The sequence below is a fragment of the Spea bombifrons genome, chromosome 5 (genome assembly GCF_027358695.1).
Source record: "Spea bombifrons isolate aSpeBom1 chromosome 5, aSpeBom1.2.pri, whole genome shotgun sequence".
Taxonomy (NCBI): domain Eukaryota; kingdom Metazoa; phylum Chordata; class Amphibia; order Anura; family Pelobatidae; genus Spea; species Spea bombifrons.
In genome coordinates this window covers 82009809-82030452 of record NC_071091.1, presented here as the reverse complement: position 1 = coordinate 82030452, position 20644 = coordinate 82009809, and the positions used below count along the sequence as shown (strand labels likewise).

At 40.3% G+C, this 20644-nt stretch overlaps 1 protein-coding gene across 1 annotated transcript; it reads left to right on the top strand.

The window, feature by feature from the left end:
* The first annotated feature begins 4722 nt into the window (after positions 1-4722).
* On the top strand, positions 4723-20133 carry LOC128497402 (ras-related protein Rab-8A-like). Its single transcript, XM_053467457.1, has 6 exons — positions 4723-4946; positions 10463-10523; positions 16397-16535; positions 17602-17691; positions 18851-18952; positions 19896-20133. Exons 1-6 carry the CDS (start codon positions 4820-4822, stop codon positions 19971-19973), a joined length of 597 nt encoding a protein of 198 aa, XP_053323432.1. The 5' UTR covers positions 4723-4819; the 3' UTR covers positions 19974-20133.
* Positions 20134-20644: the final 511 nt, after the last annotated feature.

Sequence of the window (20644 nt, the reverse complement as noted above, 5' to 3'; positions counted from 1 at the left end):
GCCATTATTGGAATAGGAATGCTAATCCGATTAAAATATAACCTTTATGAAAATAATTTAAAAAAACCTAAGGACCCAAATAAATCGGTACTACCACTAAATACAAGTCACACGTTGGGTTTCATTGCTTTTTCTTATTTTCTTTGTTGTGTTACCCGCACGCAACACTAGGTATATAGAATGGACTTATCTCAAGAACAGGTATAGAATGTGATCTGCATCGCGGGGCTCAGAACAGTTAACACTAGATATTTGAGGTCTGGATTTGGTAGTAGTATAAATTTATTTGGGTTAAATTAGAGGGAGTAGGTGTAGGGACAGGGAATGATATGTCATTTAGATTTTTTTTAAATTATCTTAATAAAGATTATATTTGAATCTTATCAGCATTCCTATTTCAATAAGGCCTTGCTATTTGCAGAGGGAAAGTCCTATGAGGAATAGGATAGGATAGGTTCTATGATTAGTTTTCTAGTAAAAGCCCTCAGATTGATTAGCCTGCCCCTGCCTACAACCATGGCATTGTAAGAGTGTGCTTCGTCTGCCAGCACTGGCAATTATTATGTTAGCCTTTTTTGTTTATGTTTTAAATATGAGTAACTCTTCAAATAGTATGCTGTGTGAATACCTAGTGTAAGCCCTTAACAGGCATGAGAAACATAGAGGGCATTTCATTTTTTCTAAACATGACAATATTCATTTGATAGAAAATGTTGTGAAGTGTGCGACTCATACATGATCACAAAGCAGCTCTAATGACTTAAAAAATCTTTATCATACTCTGTGAGGATGCGACACAGTCAGTAACTTATAAAGCCAGGAAATAAATAAAAAAGAAGAATGATGAGGAACAAGAAGGCATTGATTTTTCATGAATTCCTCGGAGTTTCCAGACACCACATGAATAGCAGAAGTACTTGCTAGTCACTGGGATGTGCATAAGTAACAATTAACTTATTAAAAAGAGTCTGTGTAACACATTCTGTACTGCAGTGCTTACTAGACAACAACTTACCATTAGAGAGGAAGGGTGAATGGGCAGATTCTCAGGGTCACACAGTCTGGGGCTGTTTGTCTTCATATGCTGTTCTGAGTTAATGATATCGTGGTACACCAATTGGTGCCTTGAGTGTGGGTGTCTTTTTGAGGTTTTCTAACTCCTGTCAATCAGTTTTTTATTGCGTGCCCTCCACTAATATTGGCAAATATGAGCAAAGAATGCTGTGAAAAACTGTGTTTCTTTTTTATTCCTTTCATCTTTTCTTAAAAAAAAATACACAAAATACTCTGCTCTCATGGATACAACAGCAAACACAACACAGGTTTATCAAAAAATGGCACCCCTATGAATTCCCTTAGTCATTCATCCCAATGGGTAAGACTAAGGAATCTAGCTGTGATGTGCTGCAAAAGGTTGTTGAGCTTCACAAAATGGGAAGAGGCTATAAGAAAATAGCAAAAATTCCCATTTCCACCATCAGGGCAATAATTAAGATGTTCCAGTCAACTGGAAATGTTATGAATCAACCTGGAAGAGCACGTGTCTATATTGTGTCAATGTACCGTGAAGAGGATTGTTCGAGTGGCCGAAAAACTTCCAAGGATCCCAGCAGGAAAATTGCAGAAGTTACTTGTGTCTTGGGGTCAGAAAGTCCCCAAAACTACAATCCAAACTCACCTACATCACCACAATTGGTTTACAAGGGTTTAAGAACAAAGCCGCTACCCTCATCCAACAACAAACTTAAATGTCTTCAGTTTGCCAGACACTGCTGGAAGTTCAAATGGGATCGTGTTCTACGGTCAGATGAATCCAAAGTGATTTTGGTAATAAAAGGTGGGTTGGCATATACAGAGAGGTAGCCATATGCAAAAGTACCTCACGCCCATGGTTAAATATGGCGGTGGCTCTTTACTGTTTTGGGGCTGTTTTTCTTCCAGAGGACCTGGATATTTTTTATGGTTATGTGGCATCACGGACTCAAATATCAACAGATATTAAGTGAACACCTGACTGTCTCTGCCATAAAGTTTAAAATGTATAGCAAAGGATCACCAGAGCTGCTTATAACGTGGACTCTACTTTGTAGGTAGCAACAATGAATATACAAAAAAGTTCTCAGTGAGTGAGACAGGGGAAACAAAGGTGTTTGTATATGTAAGTGTATGGTGTCAGAGTGAGTGTGTGATAGAATGAGTTAGGTTTTAGAGCAAGTAGACTGAACCCAGCCAGGGTGGTTCGTACCATAAAGGGGAACTAAGGACTAAGAAAGCTCAGCCAGGATAATAGACAAAAACAGTTCTCCTCTTTATTTCTGGAAACACCGACCGGTTTCAGTGTGAACAAACGCCCTTATCAAGGTGAAAACACTTATACAATACATTAACATGTAAAATTAAGCTATTAATACAACATTTTTAATACAATTATAAGCATATTTACATAAAGAACTAGCAGGAAAGGTAGGTCCCGATCCAGATCTTTTTATAACATAACAACACCCTGTGTGAGAGAACACTGAGCTCTTGCGTTCTTAGAATTTCTCAAAAAGAAAGGTTACATGACATGGAACCTCAGAAAAAGTCAAGTTGTCCTGGGCCCCACCTATGACTATGCCATTCATGGAGTTACTCATATGCATTTCAAGTGTGACTTCTTTGGCGCAAGACTCCTTCTTGTCACAATGGAAAACCAACGCATACACATTTAGGGATTCACTTCATAACGTCCAGGGGATACATTGGTAGTTAGTCTACGGCACACACAGATGATGTCACAATCACATAAATACCTAATAATTGTGTTCTAAATATTTTATGGAATTTCTGGCAAACGGAAATAGAAATAATGAAGTTGAGCTAGATATACACACATCAGCTAAAGGACAATGACGTTTTAACAGCTATTGCGAGCTTCAAGTAATCATGAACAGATCAGCATCGGGAGCGCTAAATTTCCCATTTAGAAAATATTTTCATTCATCTGTAACACGCAATACTGTTACAAAATTCCTTCCTGAAGCTGCTAAGAGCAGTCGGATGCTAATGTTTTTACCATAGTATGATGAGTTTTTCATGATTCATGGTGTTTAAAATATACAAGAGTGCTTTTTTCAATTTGAAATTTTTCATAGATTGAATGCATCATCAAGACGATTGTTCATGCATGGAAGAACAACAAGCAAAACGATATGAAGCATTTTTAAGCTCTACACTTAAGCAAAGGAAAACAGCTGTAATACAAACTATTAAATTTAGTTCTTAGCCTCAGAACATCTCTTATGGAAAAATCCAGACCAAACAGATAGTATTACTCATATACATTGCTGGATTTCTCAACCTTTTCCAGACAAGTAATAGTTTTTTTCCAATACGTTCCTCTGTTGGTGAGTCTACAGTACCATTAGCTTCTCAAAATAATCCCGTGAAGGAACACTCCCTGTCTATTCGCAAATATATCATGAAGTACACGTACCATAGATTAAGAAACTTGACTATACATGGCATAGGTAACTATTTGGTTGATGAGTTATAGTCCCAAACTAGCCAAAACAGTCATGAGAACAAGCCTTATGCCCTGGGTCTTTGCTGGCCATCAGACTTCCAGTTTATGAAGATTGCCACACTGTTCTATTCACTAAAGTATGAGTCGGTAAGAAAGCAGGGATCTCAACTCCCTCGCTTATCAAGGGCCAACACTGACAAGCTTATCCAGCAAACAGTGCTGAGCAGGCCCTGCATAATGCATAATTCAAAGGGTGAAGAGACTTAAGAAATCTCACTGATTTAACTATACATTATACATGGCCTAACAAGCGCTTCAGGCAGCAGAACCTCATTGAGGTTGGCCCTTTATAAGAATTAGTTAAGTCATAGTTGAAATATAACTCTCAAACAACTGCTCCTTAGTGAATACACCCAATTGCAGGACACTTGGGCACTGGATGTGCAACAAAATGGCAACAATGAGGCGTTTTGTGGGCTTAATGTCTGATATCACAATGCTACCAATGTCATGCAAGTGGTACATCCTGTGACATCATGCATTGTCGACATTCCGGAAGCATAACAGCGTCCAAACCTGACAATTTTGTAGGTTTATCATTTATGTATAATGGACTCCGACACCAATAAATTATTTTGGTCTTTAAAGTAAAAGGGCTGCCATATATTAGGGGGGTAAACATTTAAAATGACGTACATATTACTCCGTAATTTAGGACACAGGACTAGCAACCTGGAATGGCAAGGCATGGGTTCCAAATATTGCCAACTCCGGGCTGCTGCGTGGTGCGGGCCAACAGTACGTCTGTGTATAGAATAAAACGGCTGGTAGTTCTTCCCGGACAGGGCAGCGACAGCAGGCGAGAGTCAGTGATAAACCTCGCCGTGATTGGTGGTTCTCATGTAAGGAAACCAACGACAGGCTGACTCAGAGCGTGGGCGGAGCCAGGTGAGCGCGGGAAGGAGTTTCTGTTAGTTACCTGGTACCGGTCACCTGTTGCTTGTTATTTTGTGTATATTCAGTCAGTGCAGCCGCCGTGGTGCGTTTGTGCTATGGTACAGGTGGGGTCGTGGACATGGCGGTTATGTAATACTTGACATTGAAGATCTGCCCTTGTATAAAATATAACTATGCGCTGTCCTTATTAAACTCAGGAAGTTAGCATCACCCGGTTTAGCAATGCGGAAGCCAACGGCTTGTTCCGCTCCCCTTAGCAACGCAGCTTGATATGCGGGCTGTGAAAAGGGTGAGCTATGTACGGGACGGTGCTCGGCTCGGAGTAGACGGGAGACTGTGCTATCCGCGGCGGGGGGCATGGCCGGGGCTCATCCCGCAGACTACCAGATAAAGCTGGTGATGACTGGGGATTCCAACGTTGGGAAAACGTGTATTCTCACCAGGTACACGGATAACGTCATCCCTTCTTACATCTCGACTGTAGGTGAGTGTCCTGAGGCAGGTAACCTGACCTGAGGGTCTAGCCCTGAACTGCCCTCCTCACTCACTGCAGTTATCACTGACTCCATTATTTATTCCCTCTGTGCAGATTGTGTTTAAAACTCATGATTATTATCCCTGATGGCCGCACCATTTCTTTGGTTCCTATTTTTTTTCGAATTGTGGTCATGAATCCTGCTATATGTTGTTTGTGTGTGTGTGTTTTTTTTTTGTTTGTTTTTTAATGCTGCTTGTGTCCATATTACGTCATAAAATTATTACTTTGTGTTTTGATGACCTATTTTCTTTTCACACTAGTGGGTGTTGCTGTGTTTTGAGTGCGTGTATGAATTAGAGCATTTTACTTTTATAGTGCTTCTGAAGTATGTTTTGTAGCATTGTTACAAGAAGGTGAAAGGTGAGCCTTGTTCTATCTTGCCCTTTAGAACACATAAAATCATTTTAGCACATGTTGGTAAATAGAATATTTTGTGCTTGAGATGGTATATGGTGCAGTCGTGCCTGTTTTTCTTTTCAAGTATTAGTGAAACCTTTACGTTTGGAACTACCTGATTATTCCTCCCTATTAACCAGTTAGAGGGGTTTAATGCATAGAATCGCTGAGATGTCCTTCTAGGTTTTTGTTAGGGCCGCCTTGGAAATGCTTAGAGGATTCTGCAGAACCCTACCTATGCATTTACCTCTTTCGCCAGTTCCTTCGCAGGTAAACACATCTGCGTACCAGTGCGCATGAGCTATTCTCTGCCAGCTGGCGCCTGTGAGAATTTCAGGAGGTCTAGGAAGACCCCCCCCCCCAAATGCAGAGAAAGTGCTTGAGTTCAGTGGAAGCATGCTTCTGATTTGATGCTTCAGGAGACCAAATGTGGCAAAACTCTACCACTGCTCTGGAGCTGTATCTTCTAAAGCAGGGGTTCTCAAACTGCGGCCCTCCAGCTGCTGCAGGACTACATCTCCCATACTCCTCAGCCAGCCCCTTAGCTGAAGGAGCATTATGGGAGATGTAGTCCTGCAGCAGCTGGAGTGCCGCAGTTTGAGAACCCCTGTTCTAAAGGTAAGAATTTTTTTCCATTAGTTCAGACAGCCTTTGTAAAGTTGAGGGATAATGACTCAACTTTAGGACCGGAAATTATTTGGATTTTTGCTTGTTTGGTACTATTACCAGGTGCCACCAGTTATTAAAGATAAATACCTGCCCTCAAATGCACTCTGATACATATGAGTGTTACCTCGTAATTAACGTTTTCCTCTGAATCCTGCCTATATGTTTATATGTTCCCTTGCATTAGATGGATTTGGTTGTATTCGTAACTGACTGAGCAACCAGGTCTCCAAGTGGTAAGCCCCCCCCCCAGATAAAAATGCATATTGAAACGACTCCGGTTAATACACATGCATGTTTGGGGCAGTAGGTTGTCCCTTTAAAAAAGAGATGGGTACCATTCCTCGTTTTGGCATACAAGCCTTGATGAAGGGGTTAGTATATTGAGGACATGTTGGGTACTTGTGTGGTTGTCCTGTTTTTTTTTTGTTTGTTTTTTTTCTTTTATGAAACTAAAGATTTTTCACATCACCATAATGTGCATCTTTTATCTGTAGTTTTACTTCCGTTTTCTTCTTGTTTCTGCAAAATAGTTTACTCTCTTATTACATACCTTAATTAATATAAACTTTAATGTTTGACTGCTGTATTAATGCAATCCCTCCATGCTTTTTATTTGCTAATCATATATATCACTTATTTTATACTTTTACATATCAGATTCCTTCTTTACTAACTCACTTGACTTAGAATTATGCGATAATGTCAGAGGTGTAATGAAGGAAGGTATTTAGGAATCAGAATCCTACAGTCTGCACCCATTTCAGCACCTAGAAAGAAACTTCATTTCCCAGCAGGCAGCACTGCAGGTGAGGGGTAGTTAAGAAGCCACAACACCGAACCTTAATGATTAAAGTACTTCAATGGGTCAGCGAAAGAGAGGCTAAGGATTCCTCTGCTGATTGCGGAGAGGAAAAGATCTATTGGGATTGAAAATGTGTGTATGAATGCTATGTTTTGTTTTGGCTGTTAATCCACTTTAGCCACTTAATGATAGTCAGGGACTTGCTTTGTTAAAGTTAGTGCTCTAGTAAGAGCTAGGATTTATTTTTCTGTTTTCACTTTTGAGTTGTTGTAAAATACACACTTTGGAATATACTATAAATATTCTTTATTATGATGATGATTCTGTCGTTTATAACCCTAGAACAGTGTGCTAAGAAGAATCCTTAAGAGGGATGAATTTTAAAGTATATCTGGAAAACAGTCTTAAATAAGATACATACATAGTTCCTAATATCACTGTGGCTCATAATACATGTAACGAGCTTGGACCAACTAAGAGACCACTGTATAGTCCATATAAAGCAGAATAAAAACATCTTAAGTATGAAATTAACCATTTTCAAGTGTATTTACTGAAAACAAAGCTATTTGAAACAGAGAAATTATTTTCACAGTAGGTGGGTAATAAACATTGCAACTAAACTTGTAGCGCTCCAAAAAAAAAACCTGAAATTGTAAGAGGGACGTGTGTGATCAGCATGCATTATCAGAGAGAGAATGTGTATGTATATACGTTATGTGTAAGTGTGTATTGTTAGTGTGTGTATGTAAGCGTATGGCTTTAGATTGTGTGTAGTGTCAGAGTATGCGTGTGTTTGTTTAAATACATGGCTATGTGTATGGTGTTGGGGGGGCTGTGTGACTGTGTCTGTGCATGTGTAGTATCCTAATTCCAATACCCAACCTACATATTCATACCCCATCATCATTTCGATCACATAGTTTACCACAATCATCCCACTCCATCTTCATGTCTCATCATCTCTATACCAATCCTTCATTTTCCTATGATCTTGATACTCTTCCCTTAGCATGTGCCTTTTGTGTTAATACAATATTCAAGAGTATTTTTCATTAATTCATATAATTTAACACAGGGCATAACTAGGAACCACCTGACTTCACAAGCATCTGCAATCTTAGCCACTTAACAGCTTGTCTGTGCCACTTCTACCCCCCCATGCACCCCCCACGCCTAACACACGTCTACACAAATACACATTTGTACTAAAACACACACACACACACTTATGCATATATGCTCATTCTCTCGCACCCCATTAACTCGCCTGCACTGTGCAAGCAGCCTTGCTTTAACCAAGGTTCAAGTAACCTAATGCTGCTGCATTCCTTGTGCCTGTCCAGAATTGATTACTGGGCTGACAGTCCAGATCTGATCAGCCCTTGGTGACCGATTCTGGACCGGCTCAATGGAAGCTGGAACCCTGTCGGCTGTTTTCTCCTTCAGCTACGGCCGCATCGATATTTAGATGGCCGGCCCCAAGGGAAGCTGCCTACCAAAAAATACTCTGTGGCTATGCTATCCCGGTAGGCCAGTCTGGCCCTCCCTTCTATAGACCATGTATATTTTGCACAACCTGTATGCATTGCATCATATACAATTGTTACGCTTTTTATATTATGGTTAGAGTACAAACTTAGATCTAACATTCTTAACTCATACATTGCCCTACAACTGGGAGCTCCCCTAGCTATTTACCCCTTCAGGACCGGGATTTTGATACTAACGTGTCGCACAAGTAGGGCTTTCATTTGAAACCATCCATGGGCTGCCATAATGATCCGATCACTCCTATTGGCCAGGAGCGATCTGATCAGCCCAGCATTTGACCTGGAAGCACCCTAGACTTTCAGGTCAATGCTGTTATTTTTTTTTTTTTATTATTTTATTAATTTTTTTTTAAAATTAATTTAAATTTTTTTTTTAAATAAATTTAAAAAAAAATTAATAAGATAATAATTAAAAATTTTTTTTTTTAACTCTTTCAATGCTGATGCTCCATTGAAGCACAGCATTGACTGATATTTAGTCCCCACAATCGCAGCATTGAAGGGGTTAATTGAGGAAGAGGGGGGTAGGGGTTAAATGAGGAAGGGTGGAGGTGGGGGGGCTGGTCTCCACACTCATGTGGAGACCAAAGAACCCTGTATCCCTGTCCCTGAATCTGCCTCTGGCAGCTGGGACACAAACTCCAATAGACTGGAGATTGTAGGGGAGGAGTCTCTATGATCAGTCCTACAGGACTGATCAAAGGACTTCTGGGGGCTCATTTTTGCTGTTGCCCCCAGAGCCCCCTACAAAACGGGAATTAACCCCTTCATTGCTGCGATCGCGGCATTGAAGGGGTTAACGCTGCACTGACGCTCTCATGGAGTGGTCAGGCAGCAGGGGGGTGTTGGGTCATGTCCCCACACTTGTGGGAGTGATCGTAGGCTTGGGGGCGGGCTCTGACTGGCCCCTCAGGAGTCTGCCCAGACTCCTGGCAGACAGCAGCAGCAGCGCCCCCACGATCGCCACGATTGTGGAGATGTGGGGGCGGTTTTTGGAGGAGACGTACCTGGTACGTCCCGGTCTACCGGTGACTGTTAACCAGGAAGTACCAGGTACGTCCCGGTCCTGAAGGGGTTAAGAATATGCATATTAACTTTTTATTGATACATTTGTGTTTATGTACATAGATCCAAATTTGTCTACTATTCAGAAACCAAAAGACTTGGACACCCATTAAAACTGTTTATTACCTTCAACTCATGCGCTTATATTTCACTAGAAGTCAATTGTAATGTAGCCACTCTATCTTGATTTTAGACATCAGGGAATGATGTTATATAACTAATTATGATGTATTAGGACAAAGCTTGAGGACACAGAACAGTCTTGACCTGTCATGATTTTAACATTGATTAGTTAATGTGTTCTCAAAGATCCTAATTAATCAGCTCATACGAATAAGCCTTTAAAGGGTTACTATCACCTTAACAACTTATAGGTTAAGTAAATTCATCTGTCAAAACGGCCTACAGCTTTTAGTTTGTTTTTCAATTGGTGCTTAGATATACAGTTTGAAAAATAAGGGACTGTTTAATCTCGAAAGCGGAGACCGATGGCAGAAATGACAACTAGTATGTCTATATGCATTTTCTCTCTCTTCCTCGTTCCACCATGACTTTTCCTGAGAAACTCAACAATAAGCCAATTAGTATAAGGGGCGTAATAACGTAATGTCAATCTTTGAACATCGTTACGTAGGTTTATATAACATGGAGTGTAGGGTTTGCGGAAAGTGTCTGGTCTATGTGAATTATTGAGGAGAGTTCACTTCTCTAAGACTTGTTGATTTAGTTTCTGTAGTACTGAACCAGTTCTTGTTTATCACATCCAACGTCCCAGCGCTTCACACAAGACCTTTATCAGAGCGAAGGAGTCGAGCAATCCAGCGTTGGATACATGTATACAACGGCATGTCACATCTTAACTCCAGGAAGCCACAGCAACAATTGTTTTACCGCCACCAACATGTTGGTGTTTACATATTAGTATGTTAAGTATTTTCCAGCTTGACCTTAGGTTTCTCTTCTTCTGTGTATTCCAGGTATTGATTTTAAAACAAAGACAATTAATGTTGATGATAAAACAATAAAACTTCAGATATGGTAAGTGTGCATATTTTTCAAATTACTTGCAAATAACTACCAATGCAATTAATGAATGCCAAGTACTTGGTATATCAAAGCAAAAACCTTAAGTCAATTACTGGGTAGAGATATTATAAATAGTGGCATTGAAGTAATGACCCAGTTGCTGCATGAAGGATAAGTACAGGAGTTGCCATTTAACCCCTTCAGGACCGGGATTTTGATACTAACGTGTCGCTAAAGGACCGGAGCCGTTTTTGTGTTTTTGCCATGTCTTTCTTCAACTGTAATTTCTCTCTTATCAATTGGTGCACCCACACAAATCATATATTGTTTTTTTTAGGACAAGTAGGGCTTTCATTTGAAACCATATTAAGCTGGGTAGTACATTGTTTTGTTTGAAATAAACTGGAAAAAGTGGGGAAAAAATGAAAAAAACGCATTTTTTTACAGTTTTGTATACATACAAATTGTACACACATTGAACCAATGGGAAAAAATTATCCCAAATATATTCATTAAGTTGTCCTGATTTGGAAGCCACCCAACATGGCCAGGATTTTCATCTATTTTGACCAGTATAGGGCAAATATTGCAAGGCATGCATCGCGTTTTTGAAATGTATTTTTTTTCAAATTTGGCATGGTAGTCTAATAACTGCAATAGTTGTCACAGATACTGATTATCCCCCCAAAATTATATGTTTATGAAAAGTAGATAAGTCAAGGTGTACAACTAGGGTCATTTTGACACTTTTCAAACAGGGATTTTATCGCCAATTGCTGCCAAATTTTGAGGAATTTTTATATTTTTTTGTTTTTTTTGCATATGTTGCAATGTTGCTTTAGATTTTATATTATATTTTGTATAGAATATGTGCAACTGCAGAAAAAAACACCAAATTGTGTTCACCAACATCCCCCGGTTCCAACAAGGCCTCACATGCATGGTTCATGCATTTTTTGAGGAAGCTATGAGGAACATGCGCATTTTCGTTTTCACATTTGGAATTTTCAGAAATTGGTTTCCTGGGCCCATATCCCATTTGGGACATTTTGGAAGCCCCCCGCTGTAAATTACCCCATAAAAGTATATATTTATGAACAGTAGACAAGTCAAGGTGTTCAACTAGGGTAGTTTTGACAGTTTTCAGCTAGCCATTTCTTCACTGATGTCTGCCAAACTTCACAGGGAAATTATTTTACTGCTTTTTTTAACGCATACATTTAAATGTTGCACTGAATTTCTTGCACACTATAAGTGCAACAGTGGAAGAAAACACCACATTTTGTTCACCAAGATTCCCCTGATTCCAACAAGACCTCACATGCATGGTTCATGCATTTTTTGAGGAAGCTATGAGGGCAAAACTGGAACATGTGCATTTACATTTTTTTAAATATTTTTTTATCAGATTACTTGTAAGTGACAGGTTTAGGCCGCTGACATCAATCAGGGAGACCGATCAATAATTATGATTTCATTTATTAATAATTTGTGTTTTTTCATAATTACCCTAGATGACCCCTCTCTCTTTGTAGAGCAGGGTCATCCGTGGGCTGCCATAATGATCCGATCACTCCTATTGGCCAGGAGCGATCTGCCCAGCCCAGCCCAGCATTTGACCTGGAAGCACCCTGGACTTTCAGGTCAGTGCTGTTATTTTTTTTTTTTATTATTTTATTTTTTTTTATTTTTTTTTTTATTATTATTATTATTTTTTTAACTCTTTCAATGCTGATGCTACATTGAAGCACAGCATTGACTGATATTTAGTCCCCGCAAGCTTGTGGGGACTAATATTAACCCCTGCAATGCTGCGATGGGGGTCATACACAATCGCAGCATTGAAGGGGTTAATTGAGGAAGAGGGGGGGTAGGGGTTAACTGAGGAAGGGTGGGGGGGTCTGGTCTCCACACTCATGTGGAGACCAAAGAACCCTGTCTCCCTGTCCCTGAAGCTGCCTCTGGCAGCTGGGACACAATCTCCAATACACTGGAGATTGTAGGGGAGGAGTTTCTTTGATCAGTCCTACAGGACTGATCAGAGGACTTCTGGGGGGTCGTTTTTGCTGTTGCTGGTCTGCCTGGGCTTCCAGGCAGACCACCAGCAGCAGAGCCCCCTACAAAACGGGAATTAACCCCTTCAATGCCGCGAGCGCGGCATTGAAGGGGTTAACGCTGCACTGACGCTCTCATGGAGCGATCAGGCAGCAGGGGGGTGTTGGATCAGGTCCCCACACTTGTGTGGGAACCCATTCAACACCCCCACCCCTTCCCTGAAGCTGTCTGTGGCAGCTGAAACCGCGATTGCAGATCTTTCTGCAATCGCTGTTTCTGCCTACAAAATCACTCCGTGGGAGTGATCGTAGGCTTGGGGGCGGGCTTAGACAGGCTGTGCTGTCTGCCCAGGAGTCTTGGGCAGACAGCAGCAGCAGCGCCCCCACGATCACCGCGATTGTGGTGATGTGGGGGCGTTTTTTGGAGGAGACGTACCTGGTACGCCCCGGTCTACCGGTGACTGTTAACCAGGAAGTACCAGGTACGTCCCGGTACTGAAGGGGTTAGTTTTTTTATTTATATGATAATGTGTCTGTGTTACCGCAAGCGTGTGTCCTGTCTGCGTTTTTTTTTTTTTTTTTTTTTTTTTTTTTTTATCCGCAATAAGCGCTAAAATATATTTTGTGTTGATCTGTAAGAGCATAGATAGGTGTGCTCCCATATGTGCAGGACAAAACTGACACAAGTTAGATGTAGCTCGGCCTTACTTTGTAGTTTTCATGCAGTTTTCTTGTAAAACTGTTAAATCCTAGAGCTGATCTGTTTATAGCGTTTCAGTTTGTCTGGGAATGTTGGTGGGTAATGGAGACTTGTGGTATTATGGTTTAATTTAGGATTGTGGACCCAGTTGATAAGTGTTGCATAGGAAGACGGGTAGTAGAGTAGAATTAACCAATACTCATAGTCTCTGTTCTCCAGCTGAAGCTTATAGATTTCTCCAAACATGAGATCATTCAATGGTCACTGCAACGATCCCTGTGAATTTTATTTAAAAATGACAAATCAATCATTTTATACGATTGATTCTATGGCTCTTAAGACTGTTTATAAAGTAAAGAGTATAGGTAAGGAACACGTTCACCAATGCTACAAAAACTGAAAGAATGTTTGTTTCATTTTTACACTTTTTGTTTTTTGTAGTTGCCTGGTTATTCTTGCCTTTTATAACATGTCAGTGTGTCTGATCCATTGGCTACTTATGGAATGTCAAAGTGCCACTAAAGCCCTTTGAATATTTTTAAACCGTATTCTTTGTTGGCACTTGCCTGAGGATGGGACCTAAGAACTTGGTCTCGAAAGCTTGCAATTGATGTTTTGGTCACTTTTGAATGCTGGCGGTGCTTTCACTCTAGTGGTAGCATGAGATGGAGTCTACAACCCACACAAGTGGCTCAGGTAGTGCAGCTCATCCAGGATGGCAAATCAATGCGAGCTGTGGCAAGAAGGTTTGCTGTGTCTGTCAGCGTAGTGTCCAGAGCATGGAGGCGCTACCAGGAGACAGGCCAGTACATTAGGAGACGTGGAGGAGGCCGTAGGAGGGCAACAACCCAGCAGCAGGACCGCTACCTCCTCCTTTGTGCAAGGAAGAGCAGGAGGAGCACTGTCAGAGCCCTGCAAAATGACCTCCAGCAGGCCACGAATGTGCATGTGTCCGCTCAAACGGTCAGAAACACTCCATGAGGGTGGTATGAGGGCCCGGCGTCCACAGGTGGGGGTTGTGCTTACAGCCCAACACCGTGCAGGACGTTTGGCATTTGCAAGAGAACACCAGGATTGGCATATTCGCCACTGGCGCCCTGTGCTCTTCACAGGTGAAAGCAGGTTCACACTGAGCACATGTGACAGACGTGACAGAGTCTGGAGACGCTGTGGAGAACGTTCTGCTGCCTGCAACATCCTCAAGCATGACCGGTTTGGTGGTGGGTCAGTAATGGTGTGAGGTGGCATTTCTTTGGGAGGCCACACAGCCCTCAATGTGCTGAGATGAGATCCTCAGACCCCTTGTGAGACCATATGCTGGTGCAGTTGGCGCTGGGTTCCTCCTAATGCAAGACAATGCTAGACCTCATGTGGCTGGAGTGCGTCAGCAGTTCCTGCAAAAGGAAGGCATTGATGCTATGGACTGGCCCGCCCGTTCCCCAGACCTGAATCCGATTGACCACATCTGGGACATCATGTCTCGCTCCATCCACCAACGCCACGTTGCACCACAGACTGTCCAGGAGTTGACCGATGCTTTAGTCCAGGTCTGGGAGGACATCCCTCAAGAGACCATCCACAACCTCATCAGGAGCATGCCCAGGTGTTGTAGGGAGGTCATACAGGCACGTGGAGGCCACACACACTACTGAGTCTCATTGTGACTTGTTTTAAGGACATTACATCAAAGTTGGATCAGCCTGTAGTGTGGTTTTCCATTTTGATTTTGAGTGTGACTCCATATCTAGACCTCCATGGGTTGATAAATTTGATTTCCATTGAGAATTTTTGTGTGATTTTGTTGTCGGCACATTCAACTATGTAAAGACGCAAGTATGTCATACGATTAGTTCATTCATTCAGATCTAGGATGTGTAATCTTAGTGTTCCCTTTATTATTTTGAGCAGTGTAGTTGAATTTAGAGTTCCGTGTAGGAAAAGTAACTCAAAAAAATCTACTGTGCCTAATTTTAATGGAAGATCTCATATTTCCTGCCGACATCTGGACAAGATAAAAAGTGGAAACTGTATAGCGTACAGCAAATAGACTTGCTGCTTTCTATTTAAGTTGTTATTCCCTTTATTTAAAAGACAACTTTAAATAACAAGAAAAGCAATTTAGAAAACCAGTAGTGCATTAGTGTCATCAATGAGCAAGCTAAAAATTTAGTGTTTCTGTAATGAGTCAGATTACAAAACTGCTGTGCCTTAGATTTGTATGAACAAGCAGGGGTCACCCCCATATCATATTTTTATTTTCATATATTTAAAGCTTTGTTCTAACCCCTTAAGGACTGAGCTGGGTTTTTTTATTTTCTTTTGTACTTTTCATCTAATTTACCATGATTTGAATCGTCTACAAAACCTAATGAAAAAAACTGCTAAATAGATTCTAATTTTTAGAAATACCCAATGTTTGTTTTTGTTTTGCACGTTATAGAGCAAGTACAAGTTGAGTATTACTATTTCAAAACCATTTTTTCCTCAAACATTGCAATCCTGCCCCCTTGACCTATTAGGGACATCTTTGAAGCAGGTCAATTCAATTTACCCCATATCTTTTTTTAAAAACTAGACACCACATGGGTATTTCAAATGCTGGTATGTTAGTTAACTCCTTAAATGCCTTTTTTTTGTTTTGTTTTGGACGATATAGCTCTAAATTTAGACTTTAAATTTAGAACTGGGTAGTTCCCCAGATAGCGACATCACTTTTACAACATTCATATTTATTCAACTATTTTTTGTATTTTATTTGTTGCATATTTTACTAATCACATTATGTGCTCTGAAACTTAAAACAATATGTGGGGTGTGACTGTAATCAGGATGTGTTGATGAACATAAATTAGGTCATTGTTCAGCTGTGGCCCTTACAGTATAGAAGAAAATTCAAGCAAGATATCTATTATCACTGACAATTATGTTTCTTATAACACTACCTCCTGAACAAAATGATGTATAATTTGTGCGGGTTCATCAAATGGAAATGATCTGGGGCTGAAGGGGTTAAAGTAGGTGGTGGGGCACTAGCCTGTCCCCTTGCAAATGTCTGGTGTCTTGATTTTTGGAGTCATGGAGGGGTTATTCTGAGAATACACCTGTACAGTTGGATATAATCTTTGTTTCAGGGATACAGCAGGACAAGAGCGATTTCACACCTTAAGTGTCAGCTATTTTCGTGGAGCTCAAGGTTTTGTTCTGGTTTATGACATCACAAACATGGTCTCATTTGAAAATACAGCATTGTGGATGAGAGACATACACATGGTGAGCTACATATTTAAATGTACACTTTGTTGAACTAACAATGTACCACAAAATAAGTATGAAATGATCTTCACTGTCTGTAAACGAAACCGACAAAACCTCTAACTAACCAGAGTTACGAAGACCAGGCAGAGATCCCTTATGGTAATAGCTGTGTGCCCAAAGACTACACGTCTCTTACACTAAAAATTCAAGGATATTGCGTCTTGATTTTCCACTCTTCTGTGATGCTTTTGCATTGTACATGAAACTGAGGAGAGCAATGTATCACGTGTATTACAGGTAATACCCTTTCTGTGATGTCAGAGATGGACAGGCTTAGCAATGGAGACGGGATTCAGAGGCCCCGTTGAAATGCTGTCAGTAAGAAAACTCTGCAAAATGGTATGCTTTAAAAAGATGCATTCCATATTAGTACGTAATAATAAAAAAAAAAAAAAATCCAGGAATGTCAGGGGAAAAAACATTGATGTGGGACAGCACTTTAACTACAATTGAAAAATTTGTTGGCGCTATATAAATAAAAGATAATGCCTTAAATCCCAAACCAGCTCTGCTTACTCTTCAGTCTCCCTCAATTTTGTCTCCAGTCTCCTTTCTAACAAAAACAGTCAACTGTTTTTTATTGTGTTGACATCTAGCAAGGCTCACGCAGCCCTGAAAATTGCCAAATTTGTTTTCCTGTTCCAAGTAAGATGCTCTCTTTTGCAATACATTGTATTGAATGTAGTAGGAACACTGAATATTTATAAATGCATGACTACTATAAGCCCATTCTACCAACTTGAACACCTTTTTTTTGTTTTTATGCCCCAAACTAATCTTCCACTGTAGTGCATGAGAATCTGGCCCGCCAAGAGTTTAAAGCCTATAACAGATCAAATGATTTCAAGTCTGCATTAATACTGAAAGAAAATGCAGTAAATGTCAATCTATATAATTCTCCCATAGCATTGGATGCATTTTGTAAGACTTGTCATGTAAAAGGATGTCTGCTTTCAGTGCTCACCAAATCCAATCCATTTAGGTGCTTACTGTCTCTTTGCAATTTGCTGCTGTGTTACAGAAAGCCGGTGAAGACGTAGAGGTGATTCTCTTGGGAAATAAGTGTGACAAGGAAGACGAACGTGAAGTTTCAAGAGAAAGAGGGGAAAAGGTATGTGTTGATTATCTCAGCATCTAGGAGTATTTGAGTTAGCTGGGTACACTGCATCTGTAATGCACCCGACCATGCAGCTGGAACATTAGGAAGTAATGTTGCTGAGAAAGCAATTCTCATTTCACAATATTGATTGTACCTTTTTTTTTGTATTATGTAGAAGGCATGAAAAATGTATTTTAATTCAACTGCTGAAGTTTTCTTCACCTCAAACTTTAGAAACCAATTTTTTTTACTGAGACCTTTCGTTTCTTTCTCGATTCTCTTTCCAATTTTTTTTCTACAAATCATGACGTTTGTCATCGCTGAAGTATGAGCACCCTAGAAAAATGGGCCCAGCTACAAGACCGCTGTGCCCTGTTCGAATAAGGCTTCAAGTAGGTGGGGAAGGATGGAAGACATGGGCCAATGTCTGATCATTTGTACTAAAATAAAAACTACTTTGCCGTAGACTTGAAGGCCAGTTGCCTCTGGAGGGGCTTTTATGAGCCATTAAGGCTGGGGAACCTAGGCATCCAATAATGTGACTGTTAAAGAACAGTGATAAGCAACCAATTTCATCCTGAGCCTGAGAGCACGCCACTTAAGTACTTGAGGGAGTGACCTTGATTCTCCAATAACTTTTGAATAAGATGGAGAGATGAAGAAAGTTATGCTGTTATGGTACACAAGCATTCCAAGTCCTTTGTCCTCTGCAACACTGCTGATTCCACATCTTTTATGAGTGCCCTGGGGATTCAGATTGAGACAGACATACCCATGCCTACTATCCTACTGGGCAGCAGGCAAATACAGAGTTTAACCCCTTAATGACAAAGCCTATACATGCACAGGCTCAAAATGCATTGTTTTCAATGGGTTTTGGGACTGCCCATTGTCCTTAAGGGGTTAAGGGTTTTTTCCCAAAAAAAAACCTTTACCAAAATAATTGTCAATGCAGTATTTGTAATTCAGTGATAAAATACTTGGAAACAGATCTCAATACATCTGCAGAGCACATGTGTGTGTATACATAATACATAAGTGTCTACGCCTATGGCAGCTTTTTTTCCCCATTTAGGAGAAGATTTAGCTTTTAATGTCTTTCAGTTACCTTTTAACATGTGAATTTTATCACTTACATGTTTGTAAATGCACCCAATTCATTCTTTTCTAGCTTGCCTGGGAGTTTGGAATACCATTTTTTGAGACAAGTGCCACAAAAAATATCAACGTTGAAACAGCGTTTTTAACGTTGTCAAAGGCTATACGTTCAAGGGTAGGTTTTTTTTTTGTTTTGTTTTTTTTTATTATAACTTGCGGTCAATTAACAGGATGGATTATTAAATATTAAAAGTATTGTCTCATGGCAATTATGTGGGTAAAATTCTGTTCTTCTAGAAATGGGCACGGTATATCAAGGGCAGCTGCTTATGTTGCTGAGCTTGGGGGGGGGATTTGCTGTTAGGTTCTCTTTTGTATTAGTGTGCATGCGTCTGCGCAAGGGAGCTTCCTATTTCTTACATAAAGTACATTTTGTGTGTATATATGTATATACTCTATATTATAAATTACACAGGACTTGGATCTGTGTGCCAAATGAGATTTATACCTTTTGAATCTACTATATGCAATTTATCCATAACAAACAGGAGCAATCTTAGTCCAGGCTGTTCGCTTTGTGATACCTGGTTGTGTCTTCAAATATTTGTTTTCTGGGCTTCTTTAAAATATGCTTGAAATATAAGAAATAAAGATGCAGCTGTTTTGAAATCATTGCATTACATTGCTCAGCCGTACCTTCATCCAAATAATGGTCTCATGCCAAGGAACCTGCATTGGGGACTTACATGTTGACCCCCTTTTCTCGCTATATCATAAACATGCATTATGATGTCACATCCAGCTGCATCACAGCTATTCCATTATGGCTTGCTTTGCATTCTGCCTTTTTTATGTGACAAGGTGTCACTGATGTGTAGGATGGTGTTAAGTATTAGGTCATTAGTTCTTACTGTAAAGATTCTGTCGGGAAACACTTCATGTGCTTGGATTCTACTGTTTTCCTTTTTTAAATATTTCCTTTAGTCGGTTATTGATTACTAGCTCTTGCTGCAGTGTTCATACATTCCCTTGCTTTGATAATGTAATGTTATTTTTGTTGTAAATGGGGAAAAAAAATCAACACAAATAACTAATAAAACACTTTTGTTTTTTTCCAGAGGTTTTTATTGATTGATCATAATGTGGTGGATTTGAAAGAATCAAAGAAAAAGGCACCCTGCTTGATTTGTGGTTAAAGAAAACTCGGTCCTTGTACCATATATCTGCAAGGGACTGATGCTGTTGGTTTTCCCGTGTGATATAGACTTCTATAAGCAAACTGGGATATTTTCAGAGGGTCAGCAACTCCATATTAATGCCCATGGCTTTGGAATGGGATGTCTGACAATCGTTTATAGGTGTGATGGTGAGGTGTCCATATACATTAGGTCATATAGTTTAAGGGGTCTAAAACGAATTGTTCTGCATGTCCCATGATCCCTACAGATGTATTGCTTTAGAATCATACTATTAGACTAAGTAGGAGGTTGTAACACTCATCTGGGGTCTACATGCACTTCGGTCTGTATAATTACATATTGCTTACAATCATGCTGTTCTCTATAAGGCCATTATCACAAAATCCTCCAATATAAAGCAGCTGTGAGGTGGCATATCTTCGGTACTGCCTTTAATGCTATTAAATGAGTACTCCGGTCCTATTTCCGTGGGAAGGTACAGGCTTTCTTTAGGTATTGGAGTTCTCACCGGTTAAGCTTCTCCCCCACCAACCTCTGATCGAAGCAGGAAGTGCGCCGCACTATGCTCTTTTCACCTGCTCATTGGTGTTCTAGGGTAGCGTGTAGTCTACCTGGACTCGTCGGTTACAGCACTACCAGACTTTCCTGTGAGAGTCACTCTTCTGCTC

Excerpts from the sequence above, each read along its gene's own strand:
- LOC128497402 (XM_053467457.1), top strand. The coding sequence starts at position 4,820 with ATGGCCGGGGCTCATCCCGCAGACTACCAGATAAAGCTGGTGATGACT. Across the intron at positions 4,947-10,462 it reads TTCTTACATCTCGACTGTAG|GTATTGATTTTAAAACAAAG; the intron begins GTGAGTGTCCTG and ends TGTGTATTCCAG. Across the intron at positions 17,692-18,850 it reads CAAGAGAAAGAGGGGAAAAG|CTTGCCTGGGAGTTTGGAAT; the intron begins GTATGTGTTGAT and ends ATTCTTTTCTAG.